The sequence below is a fragment of the Temnothorax nylanderi genome, unplaced genomic scaffold (assembly GCF_030848795.1).
Source record: "Temnothorax nylanderi isolate EJ_2023f unplaced genomic scaffold, tnyl_v1.0 TNYL_tig0045_pilon, whole genome shotgun sequence".
NCBI classification, from domain to species: domain Eukaryota; kingdom Metazoa; phylum Arthropoda; class Insecta; order Hymenoptera; family Formicidae; genus Temnothorax; species Temnothorax nylanderi.
In genome coordinates, this window is record NW_027249107.1 from 806,270 (window position 1) to 825,515 (window position 19,246).

Genomic DNA, 19,246 nt, shown 5'->3' on the forward strand with positions numbered 1-19,246 from the left:
CCGGCTAACTTAAGGCTAATTTTTCTTTTTTAATTTAAAAAACAATTAAGAACCAACAAACGTTGTAATTAGGCCAACAATCACCAACAAACGACCAACAAACGATTAAAAAAAAAAAAAATTAATAAAGTCGAAGTTGACCGGCTAAGTTACGGGAGGTCCGTTTCGATTTGATTTCGGTTGGCAGACATTATGCAAGTAAAAATATATATGGCCGACATCGTCGACAATCGTCGACATTGCTCGATGAAATATGAAACTCCGTCGCGCGTAGCCGTGCGTAAATCTTTTGTATTAGTTGACGCACGATTCTGGGATACAAAAAATAATTCAAGATACGTAGATTCCCTTTTAATCGTCCGCCCGTAAAATCTCTCGAGCTGTTCGCGCGATCGAGAGGCTAAACCTCTGACAAAAATGGCGTATCGCGGTGTGAAGGGCTCCGATCCGTTTGTGTCGAAAACTTCCCGGAATGAACGTTTCGCGCAGATGTCGAAGCAAGAGCAGATCATTCAACAAAAGAAGATGGAAATCCAGGCGAAAATGCAGGAGCAAAAAGCGAAGGAAGCCGTGGAATCCATGAAAAAGTCAAGCTCGTCATCGTCAGCCTCGACCACAACAACTAGTAAAAGTGCTCCAAAGTAAGCGGAGTAAATCTCTTCTCTGTCACGTCACGTCGCGTCAGTTCGATCTTCCGGACGAAATTTACATTATAATTTACGCGTTTGAAATATTTATATCGATTACTTGAAGGTGTAAAATTTGGAGGAAGTAAAATTCATTGTTTGTCCATAGGGAAGATGATGACAAGCCTACCATGAATGCGTTTGCCAATGACGGCAGTTTTCTCGATCAGTTTAAAAAGATAGCCAGCAAAACGACCGGCAAACAAGAACAGGATAAAGAAGATAAGAGAAAAGATGAGAGAAGCTACGAAGTTGTTAGAGAGAGAGACAGAGAAAGAAAGCGCAGCAGCGAAAAGAGTAGAGATTGGGACAGCAGACGCGATCGCAGAAGAAATGACACACGATGGGGAAGAAGTTCGGATAGGAAACACAGCTCGTCGTCGAGTCCATCGCCTACCAGGCGAAGATCGCCACCTAGTCCAGAGACGCGGCACAGCTACAATCAGTCACAGAACGGACAGCGCGCTCAGCAATTTAATCAGCAATTCCCAATTCAAAATAACAACCATGTCTCTTCCATCCCGTCCCTCATGTCGCAACCGGTGCAGATGCAAATGACAAATATACCACCCCCAAATATAAGGAACATGACGCCAAATATCCCATCTGCGCACATGCAGAGGATACCGGTGTCGAAAAATTTTAGCAACAATTACGCTAACATGAACGAGCATTCTAATAATGTGAGGATGCAGATCGCGCCCCCACATATCATACGTCCTCCACCACCTCCTCCCATTCAGAGCATTCCACCTAATACAAATGTTCCACCTCCAAATATGCAGATGTCTCAAGCCATGCCCATGCCCCCCAACTTATCCTCGCCGTCGAACGCGCAACAGCACATCATACAAAATCCGCAGCAATGCAACGTACCACCGCCGGCGTGCAACGCCAGTTTACAGCCTCCGAATATTCCTCCGCCTAATATTCCACCGCCCAACATTTTGCCACCGATGTCGCAAATGCCTCCGACTATGATGCCTATTACAGGCTCGCAGGCCATCGTAGTAACGGTATCAAACGTAGCCAATGTTCCACCCCCAAACGTGATAACGTCCATGATAATGTCAGCACCTCCGCCAGTGCACACCGTCCCATCGACGATCAATTCGGTCCCACCTCCAAACTTGAATATTCCTCCGCCAAATATCCCACCTCCCAATGTCATTCCTAATGCAGCACCAACGCGCGGTCTTATGTCCAGTGGCTATGCTCTTTCCAATCAGGTACCTATCTCAGTGGGTCCTCCTAACGTACAAATACCACCACCTGTAAGACCGCCGGCTAATCTACAAAGTTCCGAACAACAAGGTACGATATCACAGTTGAGAAATACGTTTCTCTTGTGTCGCATAGCTGTGTAACGTTATTTATAAGCACTAGACACTTTGTTCTATCTCTTGCACAATTTTAACGCAATTATGGGACATTAGGAAAATAATTTGTTGTAAGATATAGTATTAAAAATTAAAAAAAAAGAATTTATATATCTATATATATACACGATATTTGTTTATATTTATAATTATTAAAATGTACATGTATACACACACATAGACACACGTATAGATATTTGGGACATTATTATACAAAGTATCTAACAAAAGATTCTAAGTGTGTTTAGTAGAGGCTGAGCAGCTGGCACGAATCGTGGCTGACTGTGGGGATGAGATAGAACAAGAAGTGCGAGAGAAGAATGCCCAAGATCCTAAATTATGGTAACTACTGTCCTCACTGGTCCTCGTTTTGTATTTCCATTCCCCTATTCCTCGTTTATAATATAATTAATACTTTTATAATATCTAGGACGATAATATTTTATTTTGTATTATAGGACATTGTACAAATCTTTATCACATAGTTCTTGACATCTTAGTAACATGAAAGATTGAATGTACAATTTTGTTGAATGGCCGCTTAATGTGAATTGTTGCAAATATATGTTTGCATTTCCTAAATATCAACTGCATCGCAAAATTATTTGCTGATTATAGAAATTTGTCTACATGTTTCTTATATTTTCATAAAGCAAGCTATTTTTAGATTCGATAAAACTGTTACTACTGATGAATGCATTCTCACATGAAACATATTTTTTTTCTTACAATCGCAATAATCGTACCATATGTATTTGACAACCCATGACTTACAATTACATAGGACACATTTCTTTTTCTTGACTTTAATGTTTTTACTAATATAATATTTTCCATATAAAAAAAAACTAAAATTTTGAAATTATAAAAATGTTACAAAAGATATGATATATGAAAAAGCTTGAGACAAAATATGCAATTATCTTCTAATTGAGTTTTTGCGTACATTTGCTATATTCTTTTATTTTTAAACACGTATTTAAACACGTTATTCTCAACAACCGAGTTTTATCTTGTTTCAAACATATTTATTTCACAAAGTAAATATCTATACTACACCAGTAATGCTTTACATTCTAAGATTTAAATTTTATACGATGGTTTTTAATATTAGTCAAAAGCAAGAGGAGATATTTGTCATTTCAAAATTTTATTACATATCTCTCAAGTTATAATCACATTTTTTGGAGCATAATTATATATTTTTTCTTGTTTTTGGTGTTTATATGTAGCGCGCATATTTTGAAATGCCAGGCATATACTATATGTAATATCACAGTGCCTCCAATTTCCTTAATCCAAACAAAATCTCAGATTATTTTATTCTGCTACTTTTTACTTCACGTCTATATTAATGTTACACTTCTATGAAAGTATTGTATCTATAGGAATACATATTACTAGACAGCGTTTTAAGTATCATTTTAATCAAGGTTTCTGCACCAAAAGCAAAGTGCAGCGTATCTGCAGTACAGGGGATTGGTTTCTAAATTACGTGCGGAGAAGCCAGATAAGGATAAGAAGAACAGTGGTGCAGAACTTTATTGTCCTGAAGAAGCTCTTAGTGACAATGACGAGGCAGATAAATCTCAGAAATCTCATTCAACTCCACATGGTGAACTATAACTACGTATACAGTTCGGTAATATTTAAGACAAACTTTATTAATATGTGGTTTATATGTACCACTGTTAGCAGATCAGTCAAAGGATGATAATAGGGAAGAACGGAAAAGAAGAAAACGTAGTCGCTGGGGTGATCCAGACAATAAGGTTCTCGTTACGGAGACAAACGTACCTTCTGGTAATAGATCAGGTGCTGTACTTCCGCAACCTGGCATAGCTATACCCGGACAAATTGGGCAACCGGCAGTTATAATACCTTCTCCATCGAAGAGACAACAAATTAAATCAAAGAATCCAATGCTTACCAAGATTTCACGGAATGATCCTGCACTTATCCATTATGCGAGACAGACGTTTGGTACACTCGATTTAAGTGAAGAACAATGGAAAAAGGCAGAGGATCATTATAAGGTAGATTATTGCATCAATTGTAAAAAAAATACATATAGAATATATTAAAATTCACTCTCTCCATCCAATTACACATGAAAATGTAAGAAAGTGAATTTTAAAGATCAATTATTATTTTGTACATATAAAAAAAATATATATCTTTTTTTAGATAAATCTCTTGTACCAAAATCTCTTAAGGAAAAGAGAAGAAGTGAAACGTTTGGAAGCACAAGGGAAACATAAATACGAGTACGACAGCGATGAAGAGACGGAAGGAGGAACTTGGGAACACAAACTGAGGTCAGCTGAAATGGAGGCGACACAGATGTGGGCCGAGGAATTAACCGCGCAAGCGGAAGGCAAACATCACATTGGCGATTTTTTGCCGCCGGATGAGTTAAAAAAATTTTTGGAACAATATAATGCGGTAAAGCAGGGAAAAGAACCTGATTTGAGCGACTATAAGGAATATAAGTTAAAGGAAGATAATATAGGTATGTTCCAAAAATATTTTTTTTCCTCTCTTTCTCTATCAATATTAAATTTATGTAACAAATATAAAGTAGTTAAATTTGATGATTATATTCTTCATTACTATTAATTAAGTTAGCAAACATTTCAAGTTAAATACTAATAAAACTAAAGTTATTCTTTATTCCTTGTTAACAATTATTTCAGTTGGACAATCCAATAACATTTTTCTACTTACAGGGTTTCAGATGCTACAAAAGCTTGGCTGGAGCGAAGGACAAGGGTTGGGTAGCGAGGGTAGTGGTCGAATTGAACCAATTAACAAGTAATACTATTTTTACATTATTAGTATTACTAGTTATCGTCATCTCTCGTGTCGAATACGTTTGTCTAATATTTTCAAGCACTTGATCGTTAAATACGTTTCTAGAGCGACGAATAGACTCGATAGCGCAGGTCTAGGTTCTGAAAGACCAGATGGTGTATCTAGGGACGATGATGAATTTGATGCATATAGAAAACGGATGATGCTTGCTTATAGATTCAGGCCTAATCCATTGGTAAGTATCACGATTGTTACAATAAAATAACGGAAACAAGAAAATATCTAATGGCTTTTAATTACTACGTTTTCTTTTTCAGAATAATCCAAGAAGACCTTATTACTAGAGCTAAAATATCACTAAACTAGTATTCCTTTTATTACCGAACTATGTAGTAGATTGTCTTTATTTTGTATATTTGAGATTGTATATTTCATTTTAAAATATATCTCTTATACAATTTCCGTCTTTCCCTGAGTGAAATTGTTTATAAAAACTGGTTTATCAAAGTTCGAGTGGATTCAAATGATGAAAAGATATATAGATGTCACAAATTTATAAGCAAAAATTTTACTGTACACACTATTTTTTATACTTCAGTATAAAAAAATTATATATATCGCGCAATTATTACCTTTCGGTAAATTCTTAGTGACCGAAATAATAATGAAATTTTTGCAAAGAAAAAATTATTTAACATTACTTTTTCATAAATCTTATGAGAATTTAATTAATTTTTGTTTATTAAAAGTCAATAGCGATATCTATGTCCGATATTTCAAATGATATTTCAGCATAAAAAGAGACAAATAACTTTTACAAGTTACGTCTATGTAAATAAATCATTGTTAATGAAATTCCTTTAACTCGATTAAGCAGACTTATAGTAGTACAGTTACACTGGTTTCTAATTGTAAGTTTAATATACTAAAGCATTTTACTTTTTTAATCTCAAGATTTTCCTTTGTCTTTAGTATCCGTGATGTCAATATTATCGTAAAAGTATTGATTTATATATAATTTCTGTCGACGAGATCCTTAAAAGTGCCTATTAACATACTTCTATAAAGACTGTCATTTTGCACTCTATCTTGGAGCGTATCATCGTCATATGTACTTTTTATGTCCAAACCATTACTGGTCATTATATGTACAGTGTAAATAGCCATTCCCGCCGCGTATTTCCCGAATTTGGTAAAATGTTGGGACAATACCTCGTAAGGAAAGAGGATTTTCGGATCGTAACCGGCTCTTTCGATACACCTGGATAGTGTTTCGTAATATTCGTGTATTACCTGATCGAAATATTTACTCCTTGTTTCTTGCGTGCAGCAGCAGAAGAGTACATAAATTAGATCTAAAACGGGAGACGCGTAACGACATATCTGAAGGTCTATGAAACGCAAGTCGCACGGATTTTTCTCCTGAAACGAAACGATGCCATATGAGATATGTGAAAGTATGCTTATGTACATTAACTTAATGCAAATCTTAGGATAACGATGTATATCTTATTGAGAAAGTATTTAATCGTATATACTTGATCGTATTTGAAGAGTATGTTGTTGGTCCAAGAGTCACCATGGTTTACAACGGCGTATGGCTCAGCGGCTTTTCCATCAGTTGCATCAATCATGTTCTGCGTTAGATTATCCACGAATCGTTGGTACCTCTCGGAATAATGTTTGTCTTCGTTTGCTAAAGCCTATACATGGTATAAAGAAAACACGATTCAATTAAGTACAATGGTATCGACGATTTTTAAGGACCAACGAAATATGAAGTACCTTCAATATGACATTGGTGAGCCGTTTTTCAACAATAATACCAATGTTATCTTTATCAGCTTTTTTTTTAGCGTGTTCTTGAGAAAACAAGGGTTCTTGCATCCGCTTTAATTTCTCGAAGCCCATCGGATTCGCGGAACGCGTAATAAAGCTGTACGCGTGCAATTCACCTAAGCATCGTAACGCCAACCTGAGATGCGGATAATCCATAATTTTGCTTTTTGACTTGGCCATCATAAAACCTTGGGGCGTTAGATTTTCTAACATCAGGAACTACGGTAAATTATATGTCGTTATTCAAATGTTCGCTTCTTGTCGCTTCGAGTGTATATTCTTTAGAAGTAAGATACGAATCTAATCTCAATAATCGCGCTACATCAGAAACATGTGAAAGTTTATCATATGTTATGAGATAACTGAGGCTGATAATCGCAATGTTGTCGAGTCACGTCTCATCTCACCAACAGATATTTGTACTTGTATCGATGAATAAGCATCTTTATGTACGCGTGTGTAATATAAATAAATTACTCGCAAGAAACAGCTGTAAATTGCAATTAGAGTGAATTACAAAATAGTTTCTTCTCAGTTTTCTCTGTTAAGGTCTTATCAGTCAAGTATAAATCACTGTTATTAGATGAGATGTTGAAGCTACGTCTCGTGCAAGACGAGATAAGATAAGGACACCTTCTATTGGAAGGTAAATTACTTTAACTCATTTTTTATTTTACGTCACGCGCGCAGAAGTTCTTCCATCAAAATGTCAAGAGATATTACGTACGTGATGTTACGTGCCGAACAAGAATCAAGAAGTGCACGTGTACTTTCGCGAGCCATCTAATTATATCAGACACTTTGCTCCGTACCTCTACCGCGTGCCTAACATTGATTACATCTACTTTTACGGCTAAATACGATCGGTGAAAAGACTCCAAAAATTGCGGAAGATGTATATAGTATTTATTTATGTCGATTTGCGATCGCCGACCGTTTTCTTATATAAAACTTCAAATACGGTGGCTTTCGAACGAATAATTGGAGGGTTGCGATTTAAAGGAAAGCTATACGTCCGCGAATTCGCTTCCGTGAATTTCGTATTTAATTGAATTCTAAAATTGATAATTGCGCAAATGTGGAGCCGCGCCAAATTATAAGAGCTTCCTTCGTATTAAATGCTTAAATGCAGATTGGCTATTAACGAAAATATTGCGTAACGCAAAGGTTAACCGGACCTTATGTCTCACTTGATAATCTTTAAACCAGTTTATTATATGCCCGGGCGTCGCGCGCGCATATGCGTGCCCGTGTGTCCGTGTGTCATTATAAATCGACATTTCACTTCGCGACATGATGCCCCGCGTTTTATTACACGTATAAATCTCGCCGAGCCAATTTAGCAAACGCATCACGAAGCGCATTGTCTTGAGGACGTACAAAAGAGTCAAGCATCATCGAAATAATTAGCTTCAGCTGATCGAAATGAAAGATAATGTTACGAGTAATAATAGCGCTTGAAATTTTACACATACGCGTACGTAACGATATAATCGTTCCTCTATTATTTAATATTTCCTTGAAAAAAAAAAAAGTGATTGTCGAGCGGTTATCTTTCTTACCGCTCCATTACGTGGCCGCGCTATATCCGCGCAAGAAAAGAGATTATGTAAAGGCGACGTATGGAATTTACATGTGCGATTACACGATTCTCGGCTCTTTCGTACGTGCATTATTATTGCTTCATCGGCGGGGATCACGTACGGCGGTGGTGAACCGCAAAATTACCTGTTTTCCGGACTCGTCATTAGCGTCGTATAAAATAGGGAAGCGGTCGACAAATTCGCCGCGTCCCTTCATAGTCTCTTTGAAAATGGGCAACACCTCTCGATAGAAGAATATCTCGCGCTTGAACAACTTTGCGACACTGCTGTCCGACAGCAGATCGTCGGGGTTAATCTGCGTAGTTTTCAGTATAAGCTCAATTTTCTTGACTTCGCCGTTCTCGATGCTCTCGATCGTGACGCGATAAATGAGGCCAACGTAATTATCGCCCTTGCTGGTGCCCTCGATTATGCGAAATTTCGGAGCCGTCAGCTCGATGGTTTTCGCGTATGCGCGTAAATAACCGAGCAATCGCTCGTCCGACACAGTTTCCTCGTCTGCCATTTTCCTTTTTTTTTCCCCTTTTCCTGCCCGTTGACGCCTTTATCTCGCGAAGATCGAGCGGATGTTGCTTACAATTGTTCCTTGCGACAGAGTCAGTAACACTCTAAGCTTTGTTTCAAAGATCGCCGAGACACGGAATCGAACGGGCAATTCTACACGCTGCCTGCCGCACCTCGGTGATAAGAGAGCGATTACTGGAGACGATCGTTGAAAAGCATCGCTTATATTATTTTCGTTATCGCTTTCTTCAGTTCGTCAATCGTTACTAGGCAAACTATAAACATTATGAAATATACAAGATTAAACTCTTAATCTAATTCTGAAAGAAGCTCTGTACGCTGATACATGCCATCTTTCACTGTTTTCTCTCTTCCTCTCTCTCTCTCTCTCTCTCTCTCTCTCTCTCTCTCTCTCTCTCTCTCTCTCTCTCTCTCTCTCTCTCTCTCTCTCTCTCTCTCTCTTTTTATTTATCTCAAGTAAATAGTTAAATTTGTTTGATGAAATTGTAAGTTAAATATTCTTGACGTGTGCTGTTAAACTCTGTTAAAGCGGTTGTTCACCTTTAACGTTACCTAGAACGAAAGGCGTTCAGAAGTATGGTTGTGTCGCTTACATCTGTTAGTTATTTTTATACCAAACGCGCAACAGAGAAAGGAAGGAAAAGAGAGGAGTGTGAGGCGTGGCGAGATACTGACCACCATTTCTCCAATTAAAGTGCCTTTACCCGTTTCCAGTCGAGAAACGGTGTTTCCTACGATAGTCTACTTAAGTCTGTTATATATATCTTTTTTAAAAAAACAAATGTATATATGTATATTTATTTGAGAGATTTTATGTATATATATATATATATATATATAAAATTTCTCAAGTAGCTGTTACAGGAAATATCATTTAAAATATCTCTATCCGTTTCCAAACAAAAAATGTGCATTCACAGGCAACAAAATGTATAAAAACTTACTCTTGCCTACTTATTCATTTATATACTGAGTGAAAATTGCTCGTGGAATCCTCGTTAACGGACACAAATCACTCATCCTAAACGATCTGGCGAACAATTTGATCCGCTCACTTTACTGACCGAATAAAAACGCGAGACCGAGTCGAGTATACCTGTAAAATAAGAAGAGAAATTCTCAAGGAGAGGATCCTTGATTTAAATAAACAGAAAGTTATAGACCGAGAAGGATATCCCGCGCGGCTTCTTATCAAAAGCACGAAAAACGACGATGATCGGACGTGCGCGCATTTTGTCGTGGTGGTACAAACGGGGAAAAAAATCGGCTGGGGAAACAATCGGTATCTTATCCCGAAGAAGTTGACCAAGATCTTTACGTCTCAGTGCGGCGGCACTCTCGTACACAGTGTGACCCTATACAATTTTACGAACCTACCAACTTGTACTAGCCGCTTGCGTAATCGTGACTTTCATACGTTGCACTTTCGTTTTCGAAAGTGTGACGTAATCCGCTATTTAGACAGAGGAATCCGATGGAACAAAAAAAAGAAAGAAAACTATCATCGGACGCGTTTTCTCGCGGAAGCGTCCGAAAAGCTTCCGAGAAGTCGGAATCGGAAGGGATATAACGTACGCCGTGGAGAACGCCCGTCCGCGGCTCTTGAAGCTTCGAGAACATATTGTTAACGAGGCGGCGCATTGCCTTGTTCTATTTTTTTTTTCCACAGCAGGTACGCGAGGTCACCTGTCGTGGGTATAGTATTTCTCCGCTCGAATCGTTCTTTACAATTAAACCCTGTATTTTTCATCTCTCCTTCTCTCCTCAACGTCTCTATAAGTGCGTACCTATAATATTTCACTGCAGATTAAAAGGTACGTAATAGTATAACAGAGGACAAGACAACATGTGATGTCATCTTCATATATACGTGTACATTTTCAATCTCTCGCGCGTCGGTTATTAGCTTTTCAGCATTATCTCACGGCGCTCGCCGCGCTCATTGTTCGCATAAATAACGTCATTGAAAAAAGAAAGAACGATAGGTATCGCGATCCCTATAATTTACTCGTTTCTCAGTGCCCGTTGCGTTACTCGCGTTAAGCCTTGCGCGCTCGCAGCTCGTTTCGCACGTACCGCGCGACGACGTGACGCGCGATATGACGTTCCCCCCACGCTCCCCCACGTCACGTCCCCCGGGTTGATTACGCAGGATGATCCCCCGATTTTCCGCCGCGATCGCGGCGAGAGTCCGCGTCCGTTCGGTCCGCGGGGGCGTTGACACGATCGGCGGACGCGAACGCGACGTACCCTCTCGGATCAGTCGGATCTCGGATCGCGAGCGGATCTCCCTCGGGGAAGGAGCAGGAGGGGAGGGGGGGATCTGTTTTTTCCATCGATCCCGATTGCCCAACGATCGAGAGGCACATAATAATCGCGAGAGATTGTATCATAGCGGGCCGGGATATTTCAAGGCGATACGACCGTTCTCCAAGTCGCCGCCGCCGCGCCGATTCGGCCTTACTCCAGTATCCTCGATGTAATAAACGAACGAGACTTCGCCCGGAGCGCTCGTTTTCCTCCTGCTTCTTGCAATCCGCCCGGGCGCAAATAAACGGCGCTGAACAGATCCGGTCGGATTCGATCGTTAAAGTCATCGAGGAACAATCGTACGGTCGGGCGTTACGCCGTTACGGTCTCTAATGCTTCTCCTTTTTCTACTTGAATTTTTCTCTACTCGCCTTCGTTCGATTCACTTTGACGCGCCTCCGTCTCTTTGTTACCTCCGCTTTCCCTCGTTATCTCTTCACCCTGCGGCACTGCTCCTCGAAATTCCGATACACTCGACACGGATTGTCGATCGCGGCACACTGCGAGATTATTTCGCGGAACATTGTTCCGACGGTAAAAATGTCCACGTGACATTTTTTTAATTGCCTTCAACTAGCCACGATTAGTCATCGTCATATGCCTGTGAGTCGGATCACAGATCACACGGCGTACTTATTATCGCTACGTCGAGTGATGTAATAGGCAATAGTACGCGTGTACTTGAAATCGCCGTATTAATTTTTACGCCTACATTTTATCGTGTTATTGAAAGAAATTTTATGATAATTCGCAGATTCATGATGGAGAAAAGTCAGGGACGATTGGTTCTTGTATAACACAAGATGCTGATCGAGGAAGCGCGCGGTGTTTTTTTTTTTTTTTGCGGAATCTCATTTACAGAGTCGACAGCTCTTCGATTTTAATATTTTTATAAGAAATAAAATTGACGTCAATTGAGAAGTACAGGCAAGTTCAACATTTACATTTCAACGTTCGCCGTTGAATTTACTCTCACGTTTCTCGATCTAATCTTTATGCGTGCTGCAAAATAATTTCACTGGCTTTGTAAGTACTTCAAAAACAAGGCATCACGACGAAGAGGACTCAAAGACGATTAGTTCTTGTATAATACGATATTTCAGATTTAATTAGTTTTAATTTTAATTGTTACAGGAAATAACTACTGAATGATTTATGAAGAAATACAGGCCGTTCGGGTGCCATGAGTTTTAGCATTCAGCGTTGAATTTTCAAAGGTATGCAACGAGTCGAAAAGCCGATTTCTCATGACTCTCGATCACCGTATTGCAGAATGCTCTCGATCTCGTTGGCGTTCGCCCCCGTAAAGGGTCCTGAGAACAAAGCGTTACGATAATCGTCGCGAAAAGAGATCTGCGGCAGGCCGGGGATGTGGATGTGGATGTGTGTGTATACGTGTGTATTTCCTGAATGAAAATCCATAACCGGACGCCGCCGACGCAATGCGGTCCCCTTTCATTCCGGGGCCAGCCACAGTCACTCTCGATTTCGTTCTCTCTCCGCAAAGGTTCCCGTTCCCGGTCGCAACTCGCTGCGCACAGCCTATGCGGCAGCCGGCAGCGGAGCCGAGCGGAGTCGAGCGGCGGAGTGGCAGACGGGAAAGGTACCCCGGGCCCCCGGGCCCCGGGTTTCCGTGGGGTCTTAACACCCCACCCTTTCACCGTGTGTTCACCGCCACCTGTACAGGTCGACCGAGACTGGAGAACGGGACCGGGACCGCCGCCGTCGCCGCCGCCGCCGCCGGTTCTCCAAGTTGAAAAGGAATGGTAGTGAGAGTCCGAGACTTGGAGAGCCGCGCGCGGGAGCGGGGAAGGGAAAGGGGGCTTTTCACGAGCGGCTGTCGCGACCGTCGAGAACGCTCGCTCGCTCGTACGTTCGCGCGCGCGTGCGAGCGCGCGGCCACTTTAATGTGAAAGTAAAGTCTTACAGTTGACCGAAAACTGCGTGCCCGTCGTGCTCTCGTCGGCTATCCGCGACCGACGTGCCATGCCGTAGCGTGTTGTTCCGCGCGATCGTGCGATGTACATGTCCGTACGGCTCCAACCGACCGGTTCTACGGCCGCGGTCGACACGTTGTAATAAAAAATAAGAAAGAGAAAAATTAATTTAAAAAAAAAGAAATAAACCCCCGGAGATTCGCTCTAATCGCCTCGCTAATTAATTGCCGTATCGAAGCGCGAGTTGACTCATCCACGGCGCACGCAATATTTCAATCGCGACGTGTGCTCCTCGACTTTCTATATACACTTGTCCGGCGTTCTTTCGTCATAATTTATCTTCTTGATCGTCAGCTGTCCCTCCATGCTGCGCCTATTTCTGAAGGACTCGATTCGCTGGACGATACGAGAGCGACGTTAGCAGCGGGACCACAAGAAGAAGGAAGAAACAGAAAGAAAAGAGAAGAAAAAAAAGTGAGAGAGATACGCAAAATTTCATTCGTCGCTTCTCAATCGAGTAGCGATAAAAATTGGCTGCCCGAATCTGTAACTTCCGGCGAAGTGAGGCTGTCTCGATTAAGTTGGACGTCTTCCCTCGTACAGCAACGCAGGAGAGTGCTTGTGGCATTTGCGCAAATTTGTTAATTTGTTTGCTTTAAAAAAGAAAAAGTGGAAGTGCGAATATCGAAGCTATCCTTTCCGAAGAAGTCCTTCGTTTAACACACGGACCAAGTGCGATCGGTGTAACGCGAAAAATTTACTGTAAACGGTACATAATTGATCGATATTCCTGTATTATTTTTGAATGAACATCGCGATGCGTTAACGCATTTTCGAAAGATATGTCACGTACGTTCCGTGCGTTCGCCAAGCCGCGTGCGGATCCGTGCGGACAAGTTTGAGGAGACTTTAACGCGCAAATCGGACTGCTGGTCGGTAGTTATGCATGGATGGACGAGTAGAAATCACCGCGTGTAAATGAATCTCAGCCACGGTATTATTTCCATTCGCGCGAACACTATATCACTATGTGATAAATCGGAGTGCGCGTGCGACAAGTGAGTGCGTGTGTGGACTAGAAGTTAAATGTCTGTTTATCCATGCGACGAGGCTAAACAAAACGAAGGAAAGGAGGAAAGGAGGGAAGGAAGGAAGGAAGGAAGGAAAGTCGAAAGCGTACGCGGATTCGCGCGCGATTCATCCATCGGGTTTCTCGATAAGAGTCGACTTGATTAATTGCGAATCGAATGAGTTTTTCGCACATGTACCTGTAGCTATGCGCACACGTTCTCAAACGTAGTCGCGTCGATCTTCCTGCTCGAGGCTTTTTTTTTTTTTGGAAACTTATACGGTTCCGCAGAACATTGTAATTATGAAACGAACGGTGCTCGTCATCGCGTGCGTTTTGGGCTTTGTCTTAGCGGGAAGTCCTAGATTACCCCGAACATCCGCTGATCAGCGTGGCACGCGTAGTGCAAGCCATAATAATAGTACCGGCGCAACGCCGCAGCCGTCTTCCCGCAATTTGCAGCGAAATAGGTGAGAATAATTGAGAGAGGGTGTCCCCTCGCAACCCGATTCTCCCTCTCTTTTCGCTCTCTCTCTCTCTCTCTCTCTCTCTCTCTCTCTCTCTCTCTCTCTTTCTTCCGCTCGAACGTCTCGTTTTTATTCGTTTATTCACGCTTCTAAAGATGAAGTACAAAATGAACCGTAATAACAGAGATCTCTTATAGACGGGAGAACCGAACAGTTAACCGCTCGTTACGTAAACCAGTCGATCATACTCCCAAAGCTTGCCGATACTCCGCTTACGAAACTTTCCATTTAGTTTGCGAATGTATTCATAACCGTGCATCACGCGATGTTGCAGCTTTACGTTAATGACACTAAATGCGATGCAGATGCAGATGCATCTTCAGTAGAACGATTCGGAGCCAAATGGCAAATGATTTGATTCGCGGAACGGCATAATGAGTCTTGTTCCATTTATAATGTAATAACGAGAAGAATAGTTGAATAGTTGAGGACTAGTTGAGTAACTTTTCGATGATAAAATTACAATACCGTTAAGTTTTCAATGATCGAGTTATTGACGAATATTTTTAGTCGTCAGTAGTAATTAGGAAAACATAAAAAGATATTGAAATTTATTTTATGATTGGAGAGCGCCTATTTCGGTAAATGGACGGATATTGGCAATGAACTAACAATTAGACGAAGCCAATGAATATTATCTGTTATAGGGAGCAATACCTTTTCAACGTCTTCGAAGTAATAGTATCAACTTTGGAGTCCAAGTTACAGCGAATCGAGAATTTAGATAAGGCGGTGGAGCACTTGATGAGAAGAGTAGAGGCTTTAGATTCCCGCGTAAACGATAACATTGACAAAACAGATGCGGTTATTACTAAGCTTAGGACGTTAGATTTGAAGCTTTTCAATGCGTATCCTATCATATCCGCGGAAACTGCAACGAGAATTACCGAAAGCAAGAGCGGAAGTAGCGCGGAAGATGGTGAGTATGAGATATATATATTTTTACGAAACTGTTTGTTTCGAAACTTGGTTATTCAACCGATCTCGATTTCTTTTTTTATATACAGTACGCCAAAAGATAAAATTGTATTAGACTATTTTAAAATATTTATGAACCATCAAAACGTACGCACGGCAAGAGAGATGACTCGAACTGATTGCTTTGAAGAAAAATTGACATATTTTATTTTCATTACATTGTGACGATATTAATTTGAAATTAAACAGTATCGCAGTATTTAACTAAAATGTTTTTAACAGTCCCATTTATACGTGTGATTCATCACGATCAAAACGATCAAGCACCAGAAACTCTTGGCGAAAAATTGATTTCCCTGGATCAGAAGGTCTCCGATATCGACCATAAGCTTGTCAATCTTAAGAATCAGCTCGACAATAATTTCTTGCAAACCGATGATATAAATGCCGAGGCGAGTGAAAAGAAGCCTGTCAGTATGAGCGTCATCGAGATCACCAAGGCTATGAATAACGAGGTGATGAACCATATGACGCTCGAGATTGGGAATCTTAAGCAAGCGACAAGTAGTATGGACCGTAAGCTTCAGTTCCATATGAATCTGATGTCGGATAATCTCGGAGCGGTGTACAATATGATTAGTGACGTGCACGGTGCTGTTGTCGAGAAAAATTACGAGAACAATCGGCATAATCGTCCTAATGTAACAACGAATGTAACCGAAGCCCCGACGAAACGCAACAAAGCCGATCGTCTTACCGAACAAATGTATCCGATACTTGTCGTTTCTGAAAAGATGGATCAAGTTTGGAACGCAGTGGTAAGTTTTTAATATGAGAGAAGCGTGTTGAAATTCAGTGTGCGAATCAATGTTGGTAACAAACTGTTATTACGATCAGTTTTGCGCGTAATGTCAAGAATAATATAACGTTAATTTGAATAATATTAGATGGGGACCAAGAGTTCGGTGGACGATTTGCTACCGAAATCCGACGAATTACTTACTCAGACCCAAAGGCAAGAGAGAGCGATTAGCGAAATTCATGCCGATCTGAAATCAAAGACAAATAAGATCATCGAGAATCTGGAGGGTGTCGAAAGCCGCTTGAGGAAGCAAGAGGACGATGTGGCCACTCTCGCGCAACGCCCGATTCCAGCTGAATTGCTACTGGACCCAACAATCGACCGGCTCGTTGAATATGATCCGAGCAGGTAAGAATTTCTTATACTAAATAACTTGCAAAATAAATATCGAGGATTACGTGAGAATACTATAATACAATGGCAATATATATATAAACGGCAGTTTTTATACATTTGATTAAAAAGTAGTACGATTTATTGTTCTTTAACGAAAACTGTCCACAAATTTTTCCGGTTTATCGGAAGTACTTTCCATAATACAGTAGAAGAAACGTCTCAAACACAAACTAATTCTCTCATGTCGTTTATTCTAAGATACGTCAGCGTAACCGAAGATTTTGTAACGGAGATGCCCACGTCTACGCTACCCACTGTCTCACCGCCCTTGTCAACCACAACATCGATATCGTCCGTCGCTTCACCCTCGAACAATCCTACTAGTTCCACGACACCCATGACGGCAACATCTTCGACTACCGCGAGATCAAATAATAGAAATCGGGGAGTGATATTTCCGAGTGTTAAAAATAAACCCAGTTTAGCAAATTCTACTTTCACAAGCGACATATTAATCAATTACAAGGATATCAAGGTATTTTAATATTTTGTACGACTCTCTCTTTTTTTTCAAAATATCGTCTCGAAGTAAAGCGTGTAATTATGAAAAGAAAATATTTACAAAAGTTAATTGCCAACAATGTATTATTCAAGATAATCCGATATAATTCTTTAATCTTATCAGATATTTTTCGCGAGATTTATTTCAGAGAGCAGAAAACATTTTGATAATATCTAAATATATCGACTTTTAATTTTTTATTATTTTCTCTTGTAAATTTAGGGTTATTCTTGCGTGGATTTATTAAACGGAGGAATGCGAGACAGTGGGATATACTACCTACAAATACGCGGCACGACATATTGGTTCCTTAAAGTCTATTGTGAACAGGAAATTGCTGACGGTGGCTGGACGGTGAGTTTGTTATCGACATCAAAAACAATGTGATAGCATTAAAATATAATATTATCGGAGTAAAAAATGATGAAAGAGGACACGCGCAACGATTAATAATGATTTACAACAAATTTTTATGTAAAGGTTATTCAAAGGAGGGATGATTTCGGAGAGCCAAGGGAGAACTTTAATAGAGATTGGGCAGATTATAAAAACGGTTTTGGAGATCCCGCTAAAGAATTTTGGCTAGGCAATGAAAACATATATATGTTAACAAATAATGAAGATTATATGCTCAGAGTTGAACTTGAGGACTTCGAAGGTAACAAAAGGTATATGCCTAAACTGTAGATTAATTATCGTAGCTTTTTTACTGCTGTTAAAAAGGAGGAGAGGGGGTATTAATGACGAATATGTAGCCTTACAGTTTTCGTACTGGCACATCGTGCAGGTATAAATTGAAATCGGTCGAGTACAATTATAATTTGATTTTATCAGGTACGCACAGTATTCGCACTTTAAGATTTATTCAGAGGGAGAGTATTATAAATTGGAGATAGATGGATATGAAGGAAATGCAGGAGATTCATTGAACGATCCTTGGTACGGATCGAACAATAGTCCGTTCTCCACATACAACAGGTAAAATACAACTTATAAAATAAATAACGTAGAACGTTTATTATATAATAAATGAGATATTTTTATATCATCGTGATAATATGCGAAATTGCTGTGAGAACTCATTGGATTTAGAGATATTTATGCTTTTTAGGGATAATGATAGATCATCCTTGAATTGCGCTTCGATGCTCAAGGGTGGTTGGTGGTGGAAATCTTGTGGACGTGGCTTAAATGGTCTTTATCTAAATGATCCACAAGATCTTACTGCACGACAAGGTATGTTTATAAGTCGTGTATAACGCAGATATTAAAAATTAAAGAAAGTTTTGTACTTCTAACTAATGTAATAGAGATCGTAAATTATGAAAAAATTAAGTTAAACTCTCAATTTGCACTAATGAATAAAAATTATATTATTGTTAAAGGTATCGTATGGTTCCGTTGGAGAGGTTGGGATTATACTTTAAAACGTGCACAGATGATGATTAAACCAAAAGGACCAGCAACAACGACGACAACAACAACGGTATAAACATTGGAATTGTATAAAGTTTGAAACGTTAACTTAATCGAAATTTTTAACGCAATTATTAAATAACAAAACCTTGCACATAGTACTTAAATTATGTATTGCAAACGCATAAACACGCTATTAATATGAAAATTTAAAGCACTTTTTTTAATTATTTTTCATCCATATTTATCCATATTTGATTAATTCAAAAAGATTGAATCTCAAATTTTCTTTGTACTTGACATAATAAAATAATACTGTTTAATAAAAAATTATTTTTAATAACATTTTATATCTGCATTAATTTATCATAATTTTAAATATAAAAATAAGAACTTGAGATACAAGATTGATGTAGACAGATTGAAGATTAGATAACTGAAAGAGAGATATTTAAAAAGAAG

At 39.7% G+C, this 19,246-nt stretch overlaps 3 protein-coding genes across 9 annotated transcripts; 2 read left to right on the top strand and 1 right to left on the bottom strand.

Annotated features, from left to right (window-relative positions):
• The first annotated feature begins 190 nt into the window (after positions 1 to 190).
• On the top strand, positions 191 to 5,341 carry LOC139771901 (uncharacterized). 3 transcript variants are annotated; one of them, XM_071705073.1, is made up of 9 exons: positions 191 to 641; positions 796 to 2,000; positions 2,305 to 2,407; positions 3,499 to 3,680; positions 3,761 to 4,101; positions 4,253 to 4,577; positions 4,795 to 4,879; positions 4,985 to 5,114; positions 5,197 to 5,341. In XM_071705073.1, the coding sequence occupies exons 1-9, from the start codon at positions 418 to 420 to the stop codon at positions 5,221 to 5,223; spliced, it is 2,622 nt and encodes an 873-aa protein (XP_071561174.1). In that variant the 5' UTR covers positions 191 to 417; the 3' UTR covers positions 5,224 to 5,341. The 3 variants fall into 3 exon arrangements, with proteins under 3 accessions (XP_071561174.1, XP_071561175.1, XP_071561176.1); XM_071705074.1 differs by having other exon boundaries at positions 3,764 to 4,101; XM_071705075.1 differs by having other exon boundaries at positions 2,314 to 2,407.
• Positions 2,491 to 11,675, bottom strand: LOC139771906 (uncharacterized). 3 transcript variants are annotated; one of them, XM_071705088.1, is made up of 6 exons: positions 11,529 to 11,675; positions 9,802 to 9,943; positions 8,447 to 9,101; positions 6,665 to 6,937; positions 6,418 to 6,582; positions 2,491 to 6,301 (listed from the first exon to the last, which is right to left on the bottom strand). In XM_071705088.1, exons 3-6 carry the CDS (start codon positions 8,825 to 8,827, stop codon positions 5,888 to 5,890), a joined length of 1,233 nt encoding a protein of 410 aa, XP_071561189.1. In that variant the 5' UTR covers positions 8,828 to 9,101; positions 9,802 to 9,943; positions 11,529 to 11,675; the 3' UTR covers positions 2,491 to 5,887. The 3 variants fall into 3 exon arrangements, with proteins under 3 accessions (XP_071561189.1, XP_071561188.1, XP_071561190.1); XM_071705087.1 differs by having other exon boundaries at positions 9,792 to 9,943; XM_071705089.1 differs by having other exon boundaries at positions 9,792 to 9,943; positions 11,571 to 11,662.
• Positions 7,214 to 18,998, top strand: LOC139771902 (uncharacterized). Of its 3 annotated transcripts, XM_071705078.1 has the most exons (11): positions 11,874 to 12,374; positions 13,449 to 14,633; positions 15,338 to 15,609; positions 15,891 to 16,426; positions 16,556 to 16,818; positions 17,065 to 17,341; positions 17,591 to 17,722; positions 17,849 to 18,036; positions 18,203 to 18,346; positions 18,480 to 18,604; positions 18,754 to 18,998. In XM_071705078.1, exons 2-11 carry the CDS (start codon positions 14,467 to 14,469, stop codon positions 18,858 to 18,860), a joined length of 2,211 nt encoding a protein of 736 aa, XP_071561179.1. In that variant the 5' UTR covers positions 11,874 to 12,374; positions 13,449 to 14,466; the 3' UTR covers positions 18,861 to 18,998. The 3 variants fall into 3 exon arrangements, with proteins under 3 accessions (XP_071561180.1, XP_071561179.1, XP_071561177.1); XM_071705079.1 differs by lacking the exons at positions 11,874 to 12,374; positions 13,449 to 14,633 and adding an exon at positions 7,214 to 7,364; XM_071705076.1 differs by lacking the exon at positions 11,874 to 12,374 and having other exon boundaries at positions 12,656 to 14,633.
• Positions 18,999 to 19,246: the final 248 nt, after the last annotated feature.